Raw genomic sequence first — 25,380 nt, forward strand, 5'->3', positions numbered from 1 at the left:
CATTCCAAAATTATTTGGAAACATATAGAAGCAGAAGACCACACCTAGAATATTGCCTCCAGTTTTGGTCAACACACTATTAAGATGTTGAGAAAGAGTACAGAGAAGAGCAACAAAGATGATTAGGGGAGTGAAGGCTAAAACATACAAAGAACAATTACAGGAACTGGGCAAGGCCAGTCTAGTGAAGAGAAGGACTTAGGGGAGATATGATAACAGTGTCCCATTATCTGAGGGGCTGTCACAGAGGAAGGGGTCAAGCTATTCTCCAAAGCATTTGAAGGGCAGACAAGGAATAATGGATAGAAACTGATCAAGAAGAGATTCAACCTAGAAATAAGGAGAAATTTTCTGGTAGTGAGAACAATCAATCAATGGAACAGCTTGCATTCAGAAGTTGTGGGAGCGTCATCACTGGAAGATTTCAGAGACTGGACTGCCATCTGTCTGAAATGGTGTACATCTCCTGCTTGGGTGGGGGTGTGGACTAAATGACTTACAGGGTCTTTTCCAACTTGTTATTCTGAAATTCAGAAAGCCATATAAGAATCATGGATGCCTGTTTGCATTCAGTGGAGAATGCACTTCCAATATATTCAAAATAAACAACAACCTGTCTTCAGAAACATGTAAAGGAATCTATAAAATTTAATACCATATTTTGAAACTATTAAAATCTTCATACTAACCAGTTATTCGTTCCTTTGACCTTGTTCTTTTACCATCTAAATATCCTAAGAAATGCCAAGTAAACCGCTCAGGAAATGCCAAGGAAGCAGCACAGCTGGCTGGGGAATTCTGGGAGTTGAACTCCACAGGACTTAAAGTCGCCAAAGTTGAGAAACACTGCTCTAGATCATCATAAAGTCAATAATTTGATAAGCATATTTAATTCTGGAAATTAAGCATGGGAAAAAAACCAATGGATTACAATCATGTCCCTGCTTCAAATTTACATTTACATATATAAGATTTTGTAGTTTCCCACATAAATCTTCACTTTGATCTTGGACAACTTAACATAACCAGTTTCAATCCTTACGGCAAAACCGCAAATGTCCTAAATTACTCTTAATTTTAATCATTTGTTCTTAATTCCCTTCTATCCAATTTGATACTCCTGACTAGTTTGGTGTTACTACAAACCTTCATCTGGCTCCTATATGACTGTCAGATTTGGGGGGGGGGGGAGAGAGAGAGAGAGAGAGAGAGAGAACCAGGAACAGAAACCCATATTGAGTATAACTGAAATAGGTGAAGTCAAGATAGAACAGGAACATGTTGGAACAAGACTACTAGGGCTTTGGGTGGAGAGAATGTTAATGAAATTTTGATAGCATGGATTTAAACTGTCTTCAGGAGCCAATTCCTCCTGGGGTTTTACGTAAGAACACACACACACTCTTAAAGTTGCCTCAGGTACTTACAAAAAATCATTTTCTCCACACCCAACTTTCAAGGAGCAATTGTGCAAAATGATACAACTACTTCATAGGCTCTTACAGAACAGAAAGCATTATAAACATAAGTATTGCCAAAAATAAATCTGCATTGAAATAATTAGGAGAACAGCATGGTACAATGATTAGAGCATCTTTCACTGATCTGCACTCCTACTATTACTATTATTATTATTTTGGGCTAAAGTTTCCATCATGAGCAGCCGTGATGACCAATGATCCATTTGGAAGAATTTGGTTTAAGGAAGACTGAGTTATTGTATCAAGCTATGACTATGGGTGATAAAATTTTAGATTCTTAATCCACTGTGAAAGTTACTGAGTGATCTTGGGCCAAGTTATTCATTCTTTCTCACAGTCTAACCAACTTTACACAATTCTTCAGAAGTAGAGTGAAGAAACTATGTACATTGCCTTGAGGTTCTTGAGAAAAGAAGTGAGGCAAGAAAGTTAGAGTAGGTGGAGGAACACAAATTACCTTAGTACTTGTTTTTGGTAAGTCAAAAAGGAATGTAATCTAGGTTGGGCATCATGACACAATCTTTACTAAACAAATTGAAATCATCATTAAAAAATATGTATCTTGCAGGTTAGAGTCTCAAGCTTTTCAGGGTTACTGCACCAAAAGCACTTGCCTGCCGCTTGAAGAATTTTAAGAGGAAAGATACAGAAGATTCTTAACGAGAATTTTAGAAATATGGATAAATCCTGCATCCACAATACAGAATTCAACTATAAGATCAAAGCCCTCATTTGCAAGTTGAGAGTAACTACTGTCCTATGTGCCTCATTCTGTGGCTTCACATAGCTTAGCTGAGTGTTTAGATTTAATGAATACATTCAAACAATAGTATAAGCTTGCTCAATCTTAATTGTAATCATGTTCTTTTGTGGTTTGGCATGTTGGTTTGTTTGGTTAATTTATGATTCAATAGGTTGTGCAAACCAAGAAAATTGGTATATTAATAATCATTTGAAGTGTGTTACGCAAATCCAATCCTTATTTCTTCCAACTCATTTATCTTATTGCCAAGACACTGTGCCAAAGTTAGGAAGCATTTGCAACCAAGATGCTTATTTTATTACATCAATCCAACAAATTATATATTTACACTGATGCAGGTTTTTGCTGGCTTAAATGGTTGTCTTGACAGAGTTGTCAAAAATATGTTGTTTTGACTTGGGCAGTATAATGGGACAGATTTATGATCCTAACATTTCCTTGGGAGAATATTTAGGGTTTTGCTTAGTGTTTTTAAAAAAAAACATTATGGTTACGGGGAAACCACTTACTAGACAACTCAGGACCACTCAGTAATTGGAATAGAAATTCCAAAAAGTTGTTTTTGCAGAGCGCATCAGATTTGGCTGGCAGTATCATCAACAGCAAGCCAACTGGGAACAGATGTGAGAGAAAACTATGGAAACATATACAAACCTTTTTCTGCAAAGAACAAATTTTAAAAATGCAAAACAAATGAGAAAGACATGTACTTATTTGGAATACTGAAAAATATTTCTCAAATATTATGAATAGTTCTGACTCAACCACAACTATGAGGCTTAGCAGTTGAACTGAGTGGACATATTTTAAATATATTCTCCCCACCATCATATCCCAGAACTAGACTGGCACCAATGAATGTTGGTTTACTGCAAGGAGTTCTGCTTTTTAAAATCTCACTAGTCTGTTCTAGGTTCTCTCTTTACAAGAAAACAGGACTTTATTATCAATGTGTTCAAGACAAGTACAGACTACTGCAGTTATTTTACTGTTTGAAAACAAATACTGGTTTATTATATCAAAAAACATTCGAATAAACAGAGTAAAAAAGAGAATCTAAACAAAAGCCATTACAAATCTGTAAAGCAACAATGGATTAGGAAATTTCTACAAAACCCAGTGCCTTTCTTTAGTTAAAGTTATCATCTTTTACTTAAGATTTCTTGGAGATTTTAACCCTAAAGGAAAACGATTTCAATGGCTCATGCTTAAAAAGAAAACTACATGAAGGTGCAAGAAATATTTCAGGCTTCCACTGTCAAGAGAATTGTTTAGTGAAGACTATATTATACCTTTACTGCTTGGTACATAGGAGGAGTAAAGCATGTTAAGCTTTAAGCAACTACCAGGAATTATGTTCTACCACACATAAAATCATTGTCAACTAAGGTATCAGAGTATTGTTGGGAGGGTGGAAGAGAGCTCTCCAAAAAGAATCCCACATTACTCTGAACATAATGAAGGTGAATAATGCAATTATATTTTGGACAAGAATGGCCTAAAGAGTCATGTGCCTTGAGAGAATGTGTTCTGTTTGCACAAGAACCTGAATTGCTGCAAGGGAGAAAAAATAATAAAGCAAACAAGCAAGCTATGCAGTGAATGACAGATGAAAGCCTTTGGGGTTTAGAAGTTATAGAAATTAGGAATATCATTTTATCAATGTTGAAAATCTTTAGCATATGCAACAGTGCAGGTGTTTATCTTTTATAGAGCCCAAAACAGGGAACTATAAGGAGAATTAGGCATCCTATGATTTTTATGTACTTGTTTTGATGCTTGTTTTTCTTTTGTGAAGTCAAACATACTATTTTTATTATAGATTTAAAATTAATATTTTTAAAAACTATTTTGGAGAGGCAGAAAATTTGATTTTGAATGAACTGCATGGTTCAGTGTAGCACTTGTTTTGGATGTAGTAAAAATGGGACATTTATTTGAAGATGAGCAGTTATTTAAATTCTATAGTTTCTATAAGTAATAATATTGATCAGGTTTGAAAGCTATAATTCGGAATATATAAATCTCACTCTAAGTGGTCCGCTACTAACCGAGAACAAGGTAATTTTTCAAAGGCTTAGATATAGAAAAATAATAAAATCAATCATAAAGCTAAATTAAGAAACACGATGCTATTCTTGTAAATCATATTGTTTGGTAACTAATGTTTTTTTTAATCATAGCATATAGATTAAAAAATGCATGGGTTATATTGTGCAACAACCTACAAAAAACAATACTAATGACAGCTTACATATCAACTCCACTACAATTCACAAATCTTTTGAAAAAGGGAAGACCTATATGGAAAGAAGTGACTTTTTTTTACTCTTTCTTTTCACCATCTTCTGAAGTTATTGGGTCAGCTGGGGGTTCTTCAGCTAGGGCACTATTGCTTTCTGAACCAGTGTTGCTATCACTTGTTCCTTCCTCTGCCATGCTTTCAACACCTTCTTGCCCACTTTCCTTGTCTTCAGGAGTGGACGTCCCTTCACCATTCTGCTGAGTCTCAATAGCTTCTTCTGGAGGAGGTTCTTCTGTCACACAAACACAAACATACAAATTAAGACTCTTAATTTGAATTACTAGAATATTTTTCAAGAACAAGAGAACAGGCAAAAATGAATTGTAGGCAGACCATTTTCTCCCATATAGATATGTATGTATGTATGTATGTATGTATGTATGTATGTATGTATGTATGTATACATATCTACCTATCTATCATCTATCTTTCTGTAGTCCTCAACTTACAACTACAATTGCAATCAGAATGTCCCTTGTTAACTAAGAAAGTTGTTAAGTGAGTCACACCCAATTTTAACTTTTTTTGCCCTAATTGTTAAAACAAATTCCTACAGTGAATCATGGAGTTGTTAAGTATTCCAACTTCCCCCTTGACTTGCTTTCTGGCTGAGAAGATTGCAAATGGCAATGACATCATCCTGGGATACGGCAACCATTGCACATGCATGCTGGTTGCCAAGCCCCTGAATTTTTAGCGTACTGTAAGTGTGAGGACCTTTTCAGTGTCATTGTAATTTTGAATGGTTGCTAAATGAATACCTGTATAATAAAATACAATAATTTGGTAAATTGGAAAGAGCTCTTACTGAGGAGATCTGAGATATGAATCAGATGTTAAACAGATACAAGATACACCCATTCATGAAGAGTGGTCTTCTCCCTTGTCCCAAATTGTCTATTTGAATTAAGGCAAATTCCACTTTTCTGAAATTAACTTCTGGCTTCTTAAGCATTGGGAGAGGGCTATGAGCCGTTCGCAATTTTCTACTTTTATTGAAAATATAAAAGTTTAAAAAATTATCATCTCTGAAAAAGATAAGTTTGATTATTTGATATTTATGGAAGGAAGCAAGAGAACAATTTCTGAAAAACAAATCTCCATATGCAACGCACATGGCTGAAAAAAAAAGAGTCTGCTTTATAAACTTGTCCTCCATTAAATTTAATTTCCCCCAAAGATCCCCTTTAAAGGCATATTTTCTTTTCCTCTGCAATATGTGATTGAAGGTCACGGCACACTGCACACAATCACCTGTTTCCATGGGAGGAGTTCCCTCTTCTTTTTTCTCCTCTGCCTTGCTGGCTGCCTGCTCCTCCTCAGTGGCCATGGTGGTCTGATTGCGTTCAGCTTGCTCTGCAGCCTCTTTCTCCCTTTCTTCCTGCCGCTTACGGGCTTGTTCTTCAGCCTGTGCAATTTCTGCTGCAATTTTCTCCATGTCCACTTCTACTTTCAGGCTGCAGAGCTAGCAAGAGAAGGGAAAGAAATAAGACACTTTTCAATCCAGGATCCTATCAGAAAATTTTCCTATTCTATTACAGGTAGTCCTCAACTTATGGCCAAAATGGAGTTCAAAATGTCTGTTGTTAAGCAAGACAGTTGTTAAAGGAATTTTGCTCCATTTTATGGCACCTTTTCCATAGTTGTTAAGTGAATGATTGTGGTTGTTAAGTTACTAATGAATCTGGCTTCCCCATTTACTCTGCCAGTCAGAAGGTTGCAAAAGGTGATCCCAGGACTACGGGACACTGCAACTGTTATAAACATATGCCAGTTGCCAAATGTCTGAATTTTGATTACATAACACAACAGTTGTGTAGAAAACAGTCATAAGTCATTTTTTCAGTGCCATTATAATTTCGAACAGACACTAAAATGAATGGTTTTAAGTCTAGGACTAGCTGTACTTCCATTCAAATCTTATTCTACCAAAACTTCACAACGTGGCTTTACAACAATCCACTGCATAGGCAGTATGGCAACTTTGCCAATCGAATAAACTGGATTTTAAATCCTATTAACTCAAGAAAAATAAGTTCATCAGGAAATGACGATATAGTACTCTATACTAAAATCCCAGAGGTGTTAAGAGGTTGAAAACACAACGATACATCTCTAGCTTGACTAACATTTACTGTCCCATATACTCTAATTCCAAAACAACAAATGCATCATTTTTATTATAAGCAATACACCTGTGCCAAATATATCACGGCAAATTGGAAAAGCCAAGTACCAAAAGAACATAGAATTTGGAGAAGGAACAAAGGAGATTAATCCACATGCCAGACAATGAAGAAACTTATTTGCCAACAATGAAATTTCTCACCAAACAGGTCTAAACCTGTTGAAAAATTCTTTAGTGATTCAGTTATAAATCTAAAGTAATATGTAATTCTTAGTCAATACTATTCATTTTACAATACTTTTAGTATTGCATTTATATGGCTAAACTGAATGCAATGAATTGACCTATTCAATTCGCTAAGAATTCAGAAGTGGTTTTGACAGTTTATGCAATGTTATAATATCTACAGATCATCACTTTTCTAAGTTCTTTCTTTGAAGGAAAAACAAGGAACTTTAGAAATAGGAAATCTAAGGAAAATTCAACAGTTTGCTTACAATGTAATCTCAGACATGTCTAAATGGAAGTATCATTGAGTTGCAAAAAGGGCTAAAATACAGATTTATAAGAATATCTGTAGGAAAGTTCACCAACTATAATAAATGTGCTATAATTGGTCATGTAGCATTTAATACATAAACTATATTCAGATCTCAAATAAAGGATGTGAAAACACAAAATGCAGTATTTCCCTATTGAAGGTAAAGAGAAGAAAAATATAAGCTATCAAATGAGACCAGAAAGTTAATTTGAAATTGTTTTCCTGATAATTTTCTACTTGATGGTATATTCAATCATTTGAACTTGCTCATCAGATGGTAGATGAAAGTTTTACCCAGATATATAATGTAGTGAAAATGTAGTGCATGGGTACCTGTCAGATATTTTAAATTTCCTCCTTAGGCAAGGAATTCTAGTTCAAAAATCTGGAAAGCCAACTACTCTCAGCTTAATGCTGTGGTTAGAAAAGCCGTGGATTTTTTGGCCTGTATTTCTTTTATTTTAAAATTAGCATTGGTGCAGAGGGTGATATTTTACTTTTTTTCCACCAAATTATTCAATAGGATACTTGGATTTTTTTGAACTCAGGCTTCATTTGTACTAATGTCCAATATTCTATTAGGCAGCAGGATCCAACCACAAATACATTAAAAAGTGAAAGTATGATTTTGCCCCCTGGCAACTTGCAGGTCTGGGGCACCACGATATTAGATTTAACATGCACATCTTCTTTCCATCTGAAATGAAAAAAAAGATCAGGGGCTTCTACATACGTTCAGTGAAAGCAGAGATGCTCTAGAGAACCCTACCCGTTTAAGCTCACTGTTAAAGGATTCAGTGCTTTCCAAAAACTTCCTCTTTTTTTCTTGATGACGTTCTTCAATTTGAAGGAGTTCAGCTTCAAGTTTACGCTGTGTAGAGGGGAAAATGAAAGTATGTGAAAAAATAAATACACATTATTTGAAATATAATAGAATATTTGATTGCTGAAAAAGTCATGCAAAATGGGAATTGAAGTACCTTTTAAGGTTTTTTACAGATTGTGCTTAAGAATAAGGTAAATATCCATGCCTGATAACACTTGATACTCTTTTTCATATCTTTCTAAAATATGTAACAAACGGCATTTCTGTGCTTTCTATGTTAATAAAAATGTTTGGCAGTATCTTTAAAAGTAGCAGCTACTTGTTTCATTTAATTTAATAGGTGAATTTTTTTTGATAGAATACAAAATATACAGAAATATTTGAATAGTCCACACCTTTTTGGTTATACCTTATCTCCAAAAAATATCATCTAAAGCAGTGGGGCCAACTTTTTTGGAAGCAGGAACTAGGTAGTTTCAGAAGACAAATTATTTTGGCCGGGGGAGGGGGGAATGGTTTTGCTTGCAACCGAAATCCTGCACATGCACAGATGAAGTTTTGCTCACTCTCCTGCCACTGTGGGCCCAGTTCCTAATAGACCATGGACCCATGCTAGCCCTGATAACGCCTGATCTAAGGTAATTGGGTGAGATCTCATTCTTTATCCCTTTCCCAAAGCAAGTCAGAGAGGTAAGCAGAAATGGTCTTACCATGTGTTTTCAGATATAAGAATTAATTTGGGGAATAATTCAGATCTGCTTCATTGACTCATAGAAAAATGCCCATTTGAAAAGAATGGGACAGTATGAAAATGTTAATAGTGGGCAAGAGATACAATCCTTCATGCTGAGGAAAAAGAAAATTCAAAACAAACTATTAATGAACTCCCCCCTCCCCCAAGCTCCCTAGTTATTTTATAAGAAGGGAAAAAGATCTGCTGCTTCTTCACTTTGCATATTCTCATCTAAAGTGCTATTGCATACATATCTCAGTTGGATATAATAATCTATTTCATTTGGAAAGTTACTGCTATTGAATTCATATTAGCTTGAGTTACATTATTTTTCGGAGTATAAGATGCACCAGAGTATAAGATTTTGAAGAGGCAATTTTTTTAAAAAAATGTTTAGACTCTGCAAAAACGGCCCGTTTTTCCGAAAACGCCCTCCCTTTCACCTCCCCACCACCAAAAAAGGGTATGAATAGCCTTTAGGAAGCTTGCAGAGTGCTCATTTGGGGAAGGGACCCAAAAACGAGCAAAAAATGGCCTTTTTTTGTGAAAAAGGGCAGGCATAGCATTTAGGAGGCTTATAGAGTGCTCCTGGGGGGGATGAGAAAAATTGAGCAAAAAACGGCCCATTTTTCACTCATTTCTGCCCTCCCCAGCCCCCAGGAGCACTCTATAAGCCTCCTAAAGGCTATGCATGGCCATTTTGGTGAAGGGGACAGGGTTTTGGGAGGCAACAAATGCTGTATTTAATGTATAAGACGCACCCAGATTTTCTGCCTCTTTTTTGAGGGAAAAAGGTATATACTCCAAAAAATATGGTACCCCTCCATAAGCATCTTTGTGGTTTACCGGCATTCAATTTATAGGACAGTAGTGCTTTACCCAGTCACACAGACTGATTATGGAGAAACAACAAAGGTACTGCTGAAAAAAACATTTTGTGTCATAATGGTGACTTAGACTAAATATTCTTTCAGTTCTTGCTAAATCTATGTAGAATACCACAAATCAGTTTCAAATCTGGTTTATGTAAATGCAACATTTACAATAAAGCAAACTGATACAACAAAATTGTGAGTTTTCTCAAATTAAAGGCTTAAAGAATTAAAAGTCTGAAAGACTAGAGGAAGACATTATAAAGAAGATCTGAACTTAGTTAAAATGAGTGATGGAGATCTATTCAATAGTCTTGCAGTTATTATCACACAATAGGCCCCTAGGCCCCTTAAATGTGGTGTGCCACAGGGTTCGGTCTTGTCCCCCCTCCTATTTAACATCTACATGAAACCACTGGGTGAGATCATACGACAGCATGGGGTTAAGTACCAACAATATGCAGATGATACGCAACTGTATCTTTCTGCCCTGTGCCAGCTCAGTGTAGCGGCGGACGTGATGTGCCGATGCCTGGAAGCTGTCAGGATCTGGATGGGGGTGAACAAACTTGTACTCAATCCCGATAAGACTGAGTGGCTTTGGATGCTGCCCCCGAAGGACAGCCCAGACAGTCCATCCTTAATCCTTACACCCCTCGAAGAGGGCCCGCAATTTGGGGGTCCTCCTGGATTCACAGCTGACAATGGAACACCATCTGTCGGCTGTGACCAGGGGGCCTTTGCCCAGGTTCGCCTGGTGCACCAATTGCGGCCCTATTTGGATCGGGAGGCACTTCAAACAGTCACTCACGTCCTTGTCACCTCAAGGCTAGATTACTGCAATGCGCTCTACATGGGGCTACACTTGAAAAGTGTTCAGAAACTGCAGCTAGTCCAGAATGCAGCCGCATGAGCGATATTGGATGTACCGAGGTACACCCACGTTACACCTGTCCTCCGCGAGCTGCACTGGCTACCAATTGGTCTCCGGACGCAATTCAAGGTGTTGGTTATTACTTTTAAAGCCCTACATGGCTTAGGGCCAGCGTACCTGCGAGACCGCCTACTGCCACATACTTCCCTGCGGCTGGTGAGATCCCACAGATTGGGCCTCTTTCAGATGCCGTAAGCCAGACAATGTCGTCTGGCGGCTCCATGGGAGGAGAGCCTTCTCTGTGGCTGCTCTGACCCTTTGGAATGAGCTACCCCCCGAGATCTGGACCTTACCCACTCTCATGGCCTTCAGGAAAGCTGTTAAAACCTGGCTATTCCAGCAGGCCTGGGGCTGTTGACCTCACTGTTGAGGTCCAGCCCCGATCAGAACGAATGCATGTGTGGTAATTTTAAATCTTCTTTTCTTTTTATTATCCCTTCTTCCTTCTTTTGTAAGACGCCCGGAGTCCTTCGGGATTGGGCGGCCTATAAATTTTATTAATAAATAAATTTTTATTAATAAATAGGTGAACTACATTATGAACATTTATGATTCTGTAGCCACTGCCTTAAATAAACTTTAAATCCTATCTCACCTCATCCCATACATTTGGTGTTTATATTTTACCTGATGAACCATTAATGACTGGACTTGGCGTTTGAGGACTTGCATTCTTGCTGTAGTAACCACAGATCTAACATCAGGGACTACGCTTTCACTCAGGATCTCACTAATTAAGCGATGGTTTCTCTGGAAACGGGCAGTAGCAGTATGTTTCATAGAAAATCCATCATCATAATCTGAAACAAAATCATGCAGAGTGAGGATCATATAACTCTGATATAAACTTTATTCTGTTCCTTTATTCCTTTTTATCAATTTAATCCCCTTGATGAAAACATTTCAGCTTTTTTTCCTCAACGGCTGATGTCTCAAAAGTTGACATTTGTAAAATAAAAATACATGTAAAATATACACTCATACAGTCTACCAAATAGTGACTGTAAAATTTAATTTTCCTTACCAAAGAATGATTCAGTTCTGCAAAAATAAAATAGTTGGTTTTCATGTAACAGAGTAGTTCAGTGAATAATAAATAACTTTACTAGGTTAAGGATGCATCCTGAATGTGCATTATTACATTTCATATATTGAAGGCTTGGAGACCAAATGTAGCTTGCAAAGTACTAATATCTAATCAGAGATTGTATAGAATAGCATAAATATACTTGGAGTAAAACTAGGGTTTGGCTGCACTTGAGGCATATTAAAATTTAAACAGTTTAATCAAAACTGTTTAATTAAAACTGTCTAATATAATCCATACTATTATCAAGCAATGCTTTAATCAGCATAAAAATGTCAAAGGGTGGATATTCTGGACTATATTTTATCAAAAATAACAATATTTGTTCAAAATATTGACCTAAGATATGGTGAGTAATGCAGGTCAATTCATGGGTCTATTTGGTGATGACAATAACACATGGAAGATTGTAATTTGATACAGAGAAATACATGGTAAAAATATGAATTAGCAAATGAAACAAATAAATGGAATATGTTAACTGTCTATGTAAACGAAAGTAAGAGATATAATAGAACGGGATCTGATCCAGTGGGATTGATTAACATATGCAGAGAAATGAATGAAAGTGTAAATTCAATTATAGGTAGTCCTCACTTAGCGAATGCAATTGATACAGACAACTCCACTAAACAAACTACCATGTTACTATGAATGATTTACAGTATCATTTCTCATTTGGTCAATAAATGAGTCACCACAGGTTATTAAGTGAGACATTCCATGACCACAACTAATTATTCTACTGCTGGCTTGTCGAGTGACTCTTTGCTGGCTGTGAAGTGTACAAATGTTCATCACGTGACTGCAGGACTCTGCGACAGTCCTAAATACTTGCTGGCTGTGAAACCCCCAAATTTCAATCACACAATTTCTCCCTCAGAAAGAATTATTTTCAATGAAAAATTATCAGGAAATAATTATTACTATTCAAACACATGTTTTGTGGCATAATGGATGGAAAAAAAGCTGCAAAGGGATTCCGGTCTTTGCAATTTCAAAATTTCTAATGTCAGATTTAATCTATCCAGCAAATTCATACAAACATGGGACATGGAGACAAACAATCCAACTTATCTTTCAGGTGGCCAAGCATAGATAATAGAGCTTTTGAATTTGTATTAGCCTTGACCAGCATGAACCATAGTGAAGACTATTAAAACGGTAGTCCAAAACATATCACATTTAAAAGGGACAGACACTCACAACAATATTAAGCCCCAAAGGTGCTTTTTTAGGAGGCACCTGAACTTTCTTGTTTTTAAGTTTTAAATCCAATATTTTTTCATTTTAAATAGCAATAGCAATAGCAGTTAGACTTATATATCGCTTCATAGGACTTTCAGCCCTCTCTAAGCGGTTTACAGAGTCAGCATATTGCCCCCACAGTCTGGGTCCTCATTTCACCCACCTTGGAAGGATGGAAGGCTGAATCAACCTTGAGCCGGTGAGATTAGAACCGCTGAACTGCAGATAACAGTCAGCTGAAGTGGCCTGCAGTACTGCACCCTAACCACTGCGCAACCTATACACAACTGCTTTTTCCATATTGGAATGGTAAATGATTTTTAATTAGAGGAAATAAATTAAATCCCATATAAATTTAATTTGGAAGCAAATTGTTCTCTGCTCATTGAAGTCTATTCCTGGGACAGCAGGCAGTTTGGCCTGGTATAGAAGGTTAAAAAATGTATAATCTAACCTATACACACATACACACACACTCATACTCACTCACTAAGGCTTGATAAGGAAAAATTATTTCTATGTGATGCCCAACAGTTTTTTTTCCTCTCTTCATCAGCCCATTTGATTACTTCTAATAATTTACTATTAAGGTAGTTTTAAATTAAAGATAATTTATTCCAATATTTGAAATGGCAAAAATGAGCGCTGGGAAAAATGAATTATATTTTATGTAAAACAAAATGTATTTTGTAAAATATTTACTATATATACACGTTCCTTAGATAATTAATAGTTTGATTTGATATTTTAAATAGAAAAAAGATCAGTTACCATTTTAAAAATGAATGGAGGTGGTTATAGGAATCCCATATAACAAGTTCTCACTCTTTCTATGACATCATTCCCTATGAAAATAGCTACTTAATGAACTTAATTGTGAATTCATAACCACCCATTTTCCTCCTGTCAAAATCAAGAACATCAAAGAGTTAAGAGTCAAAGAATATCTCCAAATTGCTTTTCAAAAAACAGAATGACAAATAGTAGATACAGGCTTGGTATTTTCCAAAACTATTTTTGAAAAAGTGTCTCAGAGCAGCAATCTTGAATTTCTAGTTTATCCCCTCCAACCAATTAACCCCATGTTTTAAAAAAAGAACTGAAAAGCTAACTATGCTAGAGATATTTATATATTGGGCCACTAGATCTGTTCATCCACATTATATTTTACTTAAATTTAACTTTTAAAATGATACCTGGGAGTGCAAATTATATTTATATGTCATCACAGCCCATCCTAATAATTCCAAGTGAGCATACAATTCAAGGATTCTCACCCAGATACTGGAGTTCTGAATCCTGGCAGCAAGGTTATACGTTTTATAATTAAGATACCCATATAACACATCACAAAATCGGGGGGGGGGGGGGCACTCCTTCTCTAAACAAGTTATTTCTAGGACAAGATATCTGGATTCTATGCAGTAACTAAACAAAATGCCTGATTTAAAAATCTTCAATAAAAAGGATTTTTCATGCAAGTGATAATGAAACTTTTGGTAGGGTCAGAATATAGTAAATATTCTGCTGATAGTGAAAGCCTAATAAAAGATACAGGGTAAAACAAGTGGGGAAGACTTTAAGAGAAGACATCAAGCAGCTCCACTAATTCAGTGCTGAAAGCAAATCGGCCTATTCATAGTAGTAATAATAAAGCTCAATGAAAGACAGTCGCTGATCAATAGTTAAAGTTTGGGAGAAATTAACATTAATAGATGAATCTTTCAAGTGAATCACTACTGTTTGTCAATGTACTGATTCCTCTATCAACAATAGAAAACATGTCATGCCATGGCTATCAAATATCAAAAACATCTGCTAGGCTATTCCATCTACTTTACAATCTGAAGCTGTATGGAAAAACACATCTGAAATGGAATCGCCTCTCAACCAAGTCCAACTATACAGCTAGGATATTCCAGTGGAGTTTGGACTTTATCAAAGGGGAAAACTACAAAAAACTGAAGGAATTAACATGCCTACCAAAATAATATCTAAAGCCTGGATGAAAATGATCATTAAAAATATCTGGGCATCCTTCAGGCTGACAAGCATAATAAAGTCAAGAAGGTGGCTAGTGTTGAATACATTAGAAGAGTGAAGATCTTAAATCCAAATTCAGTGGAAGAAATATCATCAAGGCAATTGACACCAAGACAATCCCACAAATTTAGATACACAGCTGGAATAGTGAACTGGATTCAAGAGGAACTAAAAACCTTGGATAGGAAGGCTAGAAAAAATTGCAATGAATCATGTCCTTCATTATACAGCAATGTTGACAGACTCTACTTATCAAGGGAAATAGATAGGTATGGAATGTTTTAAGTACACTAGACAGTTGGGAAAACAGGCATTTAAAGAATATCTGAAGGGCAATGAAGATGTACTGAAGCTACTATATTATGAAGGCTTACTAGACTACTAGAAAGATCAAGCAAATGTGCAAGCGACAACAGAAGAGGGACATGGTCAAGCAAAGTATAGCAGGCCAGTACATTAAAAAAAAGCAGGCAAAGAAGACAACAAGAGCTGGTAATGACTAAGAGAAAGAAAACAGAAAAGAGGGGCTAATTCTGGCTATGCAAGATTGTGGCTTAAGATAACATGCATACAAAGCCAGAATTACAGAGAAACAGAAAACAAATGCCACATCTGCAAAGAAACAAGAGACATCCTGGACCGCCTGTTAGCTGCTGCATGAAAATCAGATAAATTAATTAGGAAAAAGCTGCAAGACAAAATAGCCACAATGATGTATTGGAATATTTGCAAAAATACAATTTGCCTGAAAGCAAGAACTGACCACACAATATATTTTTTTAAATGAAGAAACTGGACTTTAGAATTCAATATAATCAAACAGACAAAAATCTGCTACGTAACATCTGAAACTTAAAAATTATTGATAATAAAGACAAAAAATCTGTATAGTGGATGTTGCAGTACAGCAGAAAAGAAGAGAAAGAACTGGAGAAAACTGCAAAATACAAAATACCTGAAAACAGAAATGGAAAGTCTTTGATAAAAGAAAACAAAGATAATACCAACATAATAGGCACCTTGGGTGCAAACCCAAAACAGCTGGAACATGAACATCTCGGCACTGACAAAATCATCATCAGTCAATTGCAAATGGCAGCTTTACTTTGACAGACGAATATTTATCTGCAATGACATCTTTAGTAAAAAAAACAAAACAGTATTTGTCTAACCAGGTTCAGGAAGTATCTTATAGATAGATAAAAATGCTAAATCCTAGCTAAACATCTGGCTGATTGTCTGACCAACCATAATAACTGTTGAAAACTAGCAGCTTCTGGGAGTCACATAATAAATACTTGGAGCAGAGATGTGCAGCCTCTGAACTTCTGATTAGTACACAGTGCAAGATGGAATCAATGAAAGGCTGGGAAATATAAGGAAATGTATGATCACTTCACTACTGAATGACTGTTTATAATATCTCTCATAAGCTACGTATGGTTGCTTATTTTTCTGAATCTTCCATGATGAAAACTACTGCTTTAGAAAGAAATATACCACGGTTATATGATTCAGCATAAAAATAAATCTGTCTCCCTGATTTTTATCCTCAGCCTTGAAATTATTCCAAAATGAGACTGCATGACATTAAAAAAAAGAAAATGATCCTATCTTTGTTTAATAGAAAAGGAAAGTTGGGGTTAAAGAGATTCATATCTTTTCAGATGAACAGTTCCCCTTTCAACCAGGTACTGCCTTTTTAAAGCAAAGAATTCTGGGAGAAATAAGTCAACTTCCTTTTGTGAGGCATGAAAATGAGAAAAGCTACTAAAATGACATCTATAAGCAGAAGCTGCTGGATCTATCCAAAGTAAACTTTAAAAAGCAATTCTACATAGAATTCATAGATGACTGATCAAGGATAAATCTGGGTATCTTATTTCAAATATATCTTAAAATGTAAATGAAGAACTTCCATATTATATTTAGGAAAAGAGCTGTAATTTGGAAGGCTTGCTGGTGAACTGTGAGAACTCAGTGGGTGGTTTAGGCAAGCTATACTGTATCAGTTTTAACCTTCACCCCAATCTGAAACACAGAAATAAAGAATAATTAACAATTCGTTGACCTTAACTAGCTTGGGCAAAGAATCTAGGGGACTGAAAATTTTAATTAAAAAAATACTTAGCATTTCAATTATTTTCTCCATATTTCTTTGAATATTCTAACTTCTTGATCTGATCTAGGTAATTTTGTGGTAAATTTCAATTCTGTTCTCAAATTCCTATTAAAAATACTTAAGGTCTCTAAATAAGTGAAGACATAGTTTATTCTCTTGTACAATCCCTTGGGACAGATCTCTATTCAATAGGCAACTTCCTTTGTAACTGCCAGTGAAAAACCTAGTTTATTTGTTAAAACTGTCCAGTCTGCAAAACTCTGCAAAAACCAAGATGCTTAGAATACATATTTTTCTAAGCAGTATATTAATTAAATCTAGGTGGGTGCAAATATTAATACAAGTGGACATCTTGACTTTTCTACATTTGATGATAGAACTATGTTAGTTCATGTAAGAAATATTTAGTCTAATGGTTAAGGTACCAGGCTAGAAAGCACTGTAAATTCTGCTCCTAGTTTTATGAATCTTTGCTGCCTTGAGCTATAATAATACAGTAATAATAAAGATGGAATAAAAATAAATCTACCATAGATTGCTAAAAATACTTGATGGAAATTTAATACCATTGCTTTTGTTTTATGCAGTTTCATCCTATTTATGTGCAAATCCCAAACTAAGAATTGTAATATTTATAGAATTTTTTCCAACCACAAAGGGTTCCCCAGCAAGTTGTTTTAAAAAGAGAATAAAAGACTGATTTATGAATCCTGAAAAATTTCATTGTAAAGTAAAAAGAAGCTACATCTCAAGCATTGTGTCATTCTTTGTGGCCAGTAACACAATTTCTTCTGTTCTTGCTTACCATCTGGATCCTCAGCAGGCTGGATGCTCATATAAGGTTCACCTTTCTCCATTCGGGATTGCCTTTGCCGGCTTTCCTCCTCCAGTGCAGCTTCAGCACGGCTTTTGGCATTGATATAGGCAAGGTAAGCAGGTGAATTATGATAGGCCTTCATTGATTCGTTGTACTCTATCTACAGGTTGATAGATATAATTTTAAAAAAATACAACAAATCCCATCTCCCTTAACTGTAGGAATTTCAAACAATTAAGAAATCCTCAAAGTACACAAGGACAACTTCACACGAAGCAAGAGACAGATTCCTCAGGGCTGATTATTGATACTCAATTGCTCTCTTCTGCAAGGGTCTCACGGCCAGAAGCAAGGTAGAGTTACATTTTAAACATTTTGGAATGTGTCCATATTTAATGAACAGCAAAGGGAAATATGATGTGGGAGGAACTGGAAGAGGGGAGTCTCATTAACTGTGCTTTATTTCCAGGTGCCTTTATGCTTAGATGTTCAGTTGGGGGCAGAGGGAGAGTAGGCAACCTTGACTCAAGCTGGGCTCTTTTCAACTCATCCAAAGTATCGTGATTTTATCACACTCTCCTTATAATTGTTTAGTAGATCTGGCCTTGCACAGCAAAAGTTGATTCAGGTTTTCTTTCCTCAATAATTCTCCTGTACATGAGCCCGTAAGTGACCTCCTCCAGAACCAGTCTTTTTAATTTAATTTTTCTTTAGCTTTATGTGTATGAAAGAGAAAGACAGACTTCCAGAATCATTTGGGAGAAGGAGATTTCTTCTGTGTACCTTTTCTGCTTCATATTCATTTAAGTATTCTTGCTTCTCTTCATCAGTGAGGTCACGCCACATCCCTCCAATGATCTTCCCAATTTCCCATAACTTCAAGTCAGGGTTGGATGCCTTCACTTGGTCCCAGACCTTAATAAAAACATCTGTAGTAAAGCTCCAGCTAACTAAATACTTACAAAATAAACACATCTTTTGTTAATATCATTACGACGACTACTGTTCTTTCAAAGCAAGGCTATATAGTTATTTTGGGCAATGTCCACTGTTTGATTATTTCTCTGAGGTGGGAAGACAGAGGTACATTTATCATCCATTGCCTGGTTTTATTGGCAGCTGCATAGCATCCTTGTCACAGCATCTTCTCCCTTAAATCCTGCACATTATTCTTCTCTTTTGTATTAAGAGAGGCGACGGATGGAACTTTTTTTTTTAAGAAATAGAGGCAGAAAAGCAGGTCCTTTGGACTTAGTCCCTTCTTGACACTTGACTGGATCAAGTCCTGTCTGTAAGACCTAAGCTCTTTTATCAGAAAGAAAAAAGCCAGCGAATTAAAAACAAGGAAAGGAAAAAGAAGTAGCATGACACTACACCCTTATTCCCTCTCCCTAAAATAAATTTCAAAACAAAAATAAAGAGCAACGTAGATCTTATTGTCACTATTGCAAAGTGCAGTTATGAGGTTGCATGAATCCTGCTTTGCCATAAAAAGTGGATACTTTAATATAGAAAATTCTGTCAATAAGGCACCCGATGCATCTTTAGTAGAAGAAGCAGTAGTACACTTTAAACATTTTTTAAATAATCAATAAAAAAGGGTCTTCATTTCTCCCCTACAGTATGGTGGCCATGTTTCATTCTGTGGTGAAACTTATTCCCCCCCTCCATTTTGGGTAGGTTGCTATTGCCTTCACTGTGAAAGGAGGAACCAACGACTTCTTAATTTTCCCTTAAGGGGAGAAAAAAACCATAAGCAAGGCTATAGTAACAGGTTTGCTTTTTGAATTCAAACACATTTTAGAATAATAATGAAATAGATTAAGCTGAGGCAGACCTTTAATCAGGACCAAGCATTTTGTACCCACCTTCCTGCTGTACCTCATGTAGGGCATGAGTGGCTTATCTGGAGGCTTTGGGGGTTTGGGGATTGTAATACCCGATGATGCCTAAGGAACAACCAAATAAAACACACTGGTTATGTTATTTAAGGACTGCAAAAGAGGCATTTGCTAATATAATATATAAATAATAGAGGTCCAGGTTAACACTTATTAACTCTTATGGGAACAAATATATTTTAATATGTGCAGAGTAAAAAATGCTGTAATATTTCTCTTTGTACTTTCAATAAATCTATGGATTGACAAAGAATTTGTATTAAAACAGCAATTTTCAACATCCCAAATACTTTCCATAACTCAAAACATCAATTTCTTTTCCTAATGAGAGCAGTTGTTATGTTATCTGTACTAAATACCTGAGGTTCTATTCATACCTGCATTTTTAACTCCAGGTCGAATCCTAATAGCCACTTTAGTCTGTATTATTTCAATGTCTCTGCATGCCATGTGCACAGCAATATTAACCAGTTCTAATGTCCAATCAATTCCAAGCTCAATTGTTGTAGCTTTGTGTTCTGATAGACATAGACATCCTGCAACCCTCTAGAAAATGTAAGCATATTTTCTGGCAGGTTGTTTTCAGATAATCATTATTGTCTTGGTGAACAGCTGCAATTGATATAAATTTCTGACTTGTCCAATTTTGTCCCTTCTATTCCAACTTCTGAAAATACCTGGAACCACTTCTGGATAATATGATATGGATTTTTCAGCAAATACCAGAAAAGAAAAATGGAAAACTATAGCTTTCCTATATTGCTATACTACAACAGTTTTCAATATTGAAATTACTGTGGCCCAGCACTATTTTGAGGCCATCTAGTTGCCACTCTTACTTTAGAATATTAAAAGTACTTTATGTAATAGTTAAGGTAGCACAGGAAAAGATCAAGGATGAATGCAACCTCAGGGTAAAGAGAAGAGATAGATTAACAACAGTAAAAAGGACTGAAGTGGAATTGTAAAGAGTATGGGGAAATGTCCTTGACAGAAATATGCAAGCAGAAGATTGAAATATTCTCTACATCATGATAATATTAGGAGATGAATCAAGTAAATGCTCTCTGATTTACTTGGACATAAGAAGGGTGGAGGGGAAGTAAAGAGGAATCAGATTTGCAAAACTGATCTCGGTCCCATTAGGTAGACCAAATCAGATCAAATTTACAGGAAGACTAGAGCTATGCTTTATTGAGATATCTATAATTACAGAATCTTAAAAGTCTGTGTTTTACTTCCCCTAAGTTTATAACCCATTGGATTTGGAAGGAGTTTCCCTGAGCTTCTTCTTCTTGCTTCCCAGGCATAAATAATATTTTACCCTCTATGCCAGATGAATGATTCTTGCTATTTCTGAATACAAGGATTCCTCAACTTATGGTCATTCATTTAACTAATGTTTGCAGTTACAATGGCACTGAAAAAAATGACTTACAACCGATTCTCACACTTACGACCATCACAGCATCCCCACAGTCACGTGATCAAAATTCGGGCGCTTGATAACTGCAATCTGTATTTAAGGTGATTCAGCATACTGAGATCTCATAATTGCCATCTGAAACCCTCCCAGGGGGCTTCAAAAAAGCAAAATCAACAAGGAAAGTCATGGCAAGAAAGGTTATAAAGTTCACTTAATGATGGCACTGCTTAGTGATAGTTCTGGTTCCAATTATGGCTATAAGTTGAGAATTACCCATACTACATTCTCATCCAAGATCATCTCAATTATCTTTATTCCATTATGGAATATCCACTATCCTTATTCCATTATTGGAGAGATTCTTAAAATATTTATCAGAATAACATATTTCTCCAAGCTTGCTTCCTTGAATATCTTATTAGTCCAAACTGCATTATCCAAGAGGAAATTTTACAGAGTGAGTTCCTGGAGCAACTTTGTTTTCCTAAAAGATCTGTAGAAACACTAAGCTTTTCCCCTGCACTTAGTAAGGAAAAAGAATAGCTAAAAATAATACGAATGTCTTAGTGGGTAACAGATAATGTCCTTTTTTTTCTACAAAAATATTCTGGGTTCAAAATATACTTTCATATATACACAATTCATCTTTTTCAAAGACGTGCTCATCCTTCATTTGAATCAACTCTTCACTAAGAGAAGGACCCATTAACGTTTATTTTCAAGGAATTTATTAAACATAAGATAGCTAATATGCAAATTAATGCATTTGCAGGCATTGGCATTGGCTGTGATACAATTGTCTGTGTATATGTGTGAATGGTGAATGGCTTTCTAGGCAGCTGGGGATCTTTTCCAAATTTTTCAATAGTAGTGGAATACCTCTACTCTGGAGAATGTAATCACTATAGAATGAGATCCTTCGTGGCACGACAAAACCGCGCTCGACTAAAGCGCGCCCGATTAAATCGCGTTGCTGACGTCATCAACAGGGCGACAACAGCGAGCGCGGAGAAAGAAGGGCGCTTTAAATAGCGCTTTAAAAGCAAGCCGATTCAAGTTAAGGGTTAGGTTTAGGGTTAGGTTTAGGGTTAGGTTAAGGGTTAGGGTTAGGTTAAGGGTTAGGATTAGGTTTAGGGGGGTTAGGTTTAGGGGTTAATTTTAGGTTTAGCGTTTACAGCATGCTTCTGTCTCCGCGCTGTTGTCGCCCTGTGATGACGTCAGCTACGCGGTTTCGTCGAGCGCGCTTTAGTCGAACGTGGTTTTGTGGTGGAACCGAGATCCTTATCAGTAACAGTAAAATCAATCAACAATACTTATTCACTTTAACAAAGGAAACAGATACATGTCTGCATTTTTAGACAATGTGACCTTCCACATAGAAATAATGAGGTAGCATATATGCACCAAATTCTATCTGTACTTCAAAATACATGTAGCTATTTTGGGAGGGGACTATAGAGGTTAAAATCAAGATTTAGTCATGCAGACAAAGACTACTACATAGATCTCAGATTTTGAATGATCCTACTCATCTTATGGCTCAATTGTGATAATACATAAATAAAAAATATTTGTACAACATTTGAGAAGCTCATTTTTAAAATAAAAGGACAAGCTTTTCTCCATGTTATATTTATGAAATGCCATGAACTAAGCAATGGTGCACAGAACATATCTAATGAAACAAACATGTTTATGTAATGTACAGTTACACACATAAATATATAAAGATGGACCTGAAAACATTCAAGAAAATCAACTTAATACTTAAGTATTGGAATCTATAAAGCATAAACCTAAATTGAAACACAGGAAAAAAATATATGAATCAGAGCAAAGGTTTATCCTTAAGTAATGAGGCATCATTATATATAATGGTATCAATAGTGATTCTTTATTTACTTGTAGACTTTTTCCAATGGACACAGTCAAATTATGTCTAAATTACACTACAGCAAATGCTAATAAAAACTGTATACCTTTTTCTCTAAGTTCCTAACATAGTGATATACTTACTAGTTTTTAGTTAAATCCAAATGCATACAATTCTTATGAGATATAAAGGAATTGCATGAATGCAGGTGTTAACAGGATTCTATCCTGTTTGCTGTCTATGACATTATTAAACAATTCTATAAAGAGTTCTGAAGCATCTTAAAGATTAACACCTTTGTTCCTACCATAAATCATAGCACATTTTATTAACAATCTATATGTATCTGACAGTGGATGCATAGAGGTTTAGACAATTTCATTTTGTTTTCCTTCTACTTTTTAAAAAAAATGTCATTTATTAAATGTCTTTAGAATTTAAATCATTATTTTGTTTTTGTTATGCATTTTATACTGTTTATTTTTGTAAGTTTGTAATGTTGTTTTGATGCAAAAAGAAAAAAGGGCTTATGCAATAATAAATTCATTAGTTGATGAAATGTAACAATACTTTTTTTTTTTTTTGCAAACACTAATCTCTACCCTTTTGAACATCAATTACAGGAGGAAGTACCATACAATTAATCCAGCCACTACATCACAAACTGAAGCAATAACTAAGTATAGGCAGTAGTGTGCTTTAACTATTGGTTGAACACTAAAACACCTCAGAGAATACCTGGCAGAATGTAACACACTACGGTGTCTTCTGAACAGGGTTTCTTATGAGAAAACTTTCAATTAAGAACGCACTATCAGTAAGACATATTGCAGAGTAATATATCAGTATTTGACTGAACTAATAACAGTAAAAATCCAACTCATTTTCCATGCCAAAAGGGCAAGGCCCACTATAGAACACTGTCAACTTCCACACTATTTGGAGAGGGAAGACATCAACTTCAGCAAACTTAATCTTTAACAAAATTTTGCAATTTTCAAGTTTCAAAACTCCATCCTCTAATTATTGAGAGAAAACTCTTCTCTTTGGTTCTAGATTTCTTTCATTAAACTTTTGTGTGTGGCTTTCCTTATATACTCATATACACAGTTCCTTCTTTCTCTACTTCATCTAAAGATTTACACAGGTCTTTGCATCATGTTACCCTCTCACCCCACCTCCAAATTTAACTACACACTAGTTGGCGCAAAAGCTGCTTTCATGATCAGAGGGATAAATTCTTGTCAATGGTAGCTGGTCAATGAAAACAGTTTAAAAGAAGTTGTGTGTGTTCCTGCTGGAAAGTGAACTGACTTGATGCCCATTCCGACTGACTTAGAAGACCTAATTCTAAAGCCGTTTCTGGTCACTTCCTGCTGTTTGCCGGATGATGTAATAGTTGATTCTCCTACCGTGGCCCGGCTGTTGGTGCCCGGGTTCCCTCCCAGCCTGTAGTTGTTGTACGCCAGATGGCTGTATGGATTGTATCCCACAAACCCCGGTGTGCTTGGCATTTGCTGATGGAAACAAATGAGACAAAAACACGAATGAGAAATGAGTCTCAACGAGGAGAACACAGAAAAATGAAAATGGTTTGCAGTACAGCATGCAAAAACAACCAGAAATTTAAACAAGCAAAATGAGGTGTTGCAGCAGCTAGATCCCTCTTCAGAGACAGTAAATTTTCATGAAACCTGCCAAGAAAACAGGATTTTTTTCTTTAATAACTTACCACTAGATTCTAGCTTCAAAGCTTCCAACATACTGTTTTATCTCTAGCAATTAAAAGTTAAACAATGTATAACCAATTTTAGAGGAAGCTAGTTTGTACAACACATTTACATACAATTACAAATAATATGATCTTAACATTTACTGTACAGGAAGGAAGCAGGGAAGTTTCTCTTCCATAGCAATTAGAAAATAATTCTGTCCATGAATAGGTTTTGCTCCCTCTAAGTAAGGGTCTGATAAAAGGAACTCTCATCTTGAACATCTCAAAAAAGAAGAGATCTGACACAGAATAATCAATTAGACAATGACTCCAACAGATACACTAATTAGTATATGAAATCTCTAAGGCAGTATACTGTGCCACAAATGTAACACTGCACATAGGCCAGAAAATATTTTAGTTTCTCTTGCATCGGAGAGCCAATGTGGAACAATATTTGATACTGGCCTCAAGGTTAGAAAACTGTCCAATGAGAGATTTTCGAAGACTATGTTCAGAAAAAGTATGCTGATCATTAAAAATCCTGTGGCCCTCTAACCTTTTGC

The 25,380-nt window shown here is 35.9% G+C and overlaps 1 protein-coding gene across 2 annotated transcripts in view; it reads right to left on the reverse strand.

Annotated features, from left to right (window-relative positions):
* Positions 1 to 4,028: 4,028 nt before the first annotated feature.
* The window catches only part of SMARCE1 (SWI/SNF related, matrix associated, actin dependent regulator of chromatin, subfamily e, member 1), a 39,794-nt gene continuing 18,442 nt past the window's right edge, over positions 4,029 to 25,380 (reverse strand). The window contains exons 4-11 of one of the 2 annotated variants that reach the window (XM_032234982.1): positions 24,513 to 24,617; positions 19,769 to 19,849; positions 18,684 to 18,815; positions 17,889 to 18,060; positions 11,211 to 11,383; positions 7,988 to 8,089; positions 5,804 to 6,014; positions 4,029 to 4,778 (exon numbers count right to left, since the gene is read on the reverse strand). In XM_032234982.1, the coding sequence (XP_032090873.1) occupies positions 4,570 to 4,778; positions 5,804 to 6,014; positions 7,988 to 8,089; positions 11,211 to 11,383; positions 17,889 to 18,060; positions 18,684 to 18,815; positions 19,769 to 19,849; positions 24,513 to 24,617 (1,185 nt within the window). In that variant the 3' untranslated portion in view covers positions 4,029 to 4,569. Of the gene's footprint in view, positions 4,782 to 5,803; positions 6,015 to 7,987; positions 8,090 to 11,210; positions 11,384 to 17,888; positions 18,061 to 18,683; positions 18,816 to 19,768; positions 19,850 to 24,512; positions 24,618 to 25,380 lie in introns of both variants that reach the window. The other variant, XM_032234981.1, reaches the window with a different exon arrangement.

Source organism: Thamnophis elegans, chromosome Z (assembly GCF_009769535.1).
Source record: "Thamnophis elegans isolate rThaEle1 chromosome Z, rThaEle1.pri, whole genome shotgun sequence".
NCBI classification, from domain to species: domain Eukaryota; kingdom Metazoa; phylum Chordata; class Lepidosauria; order Squamata; family Colubridae; genus Thamnophis; species Thamnophis elegans.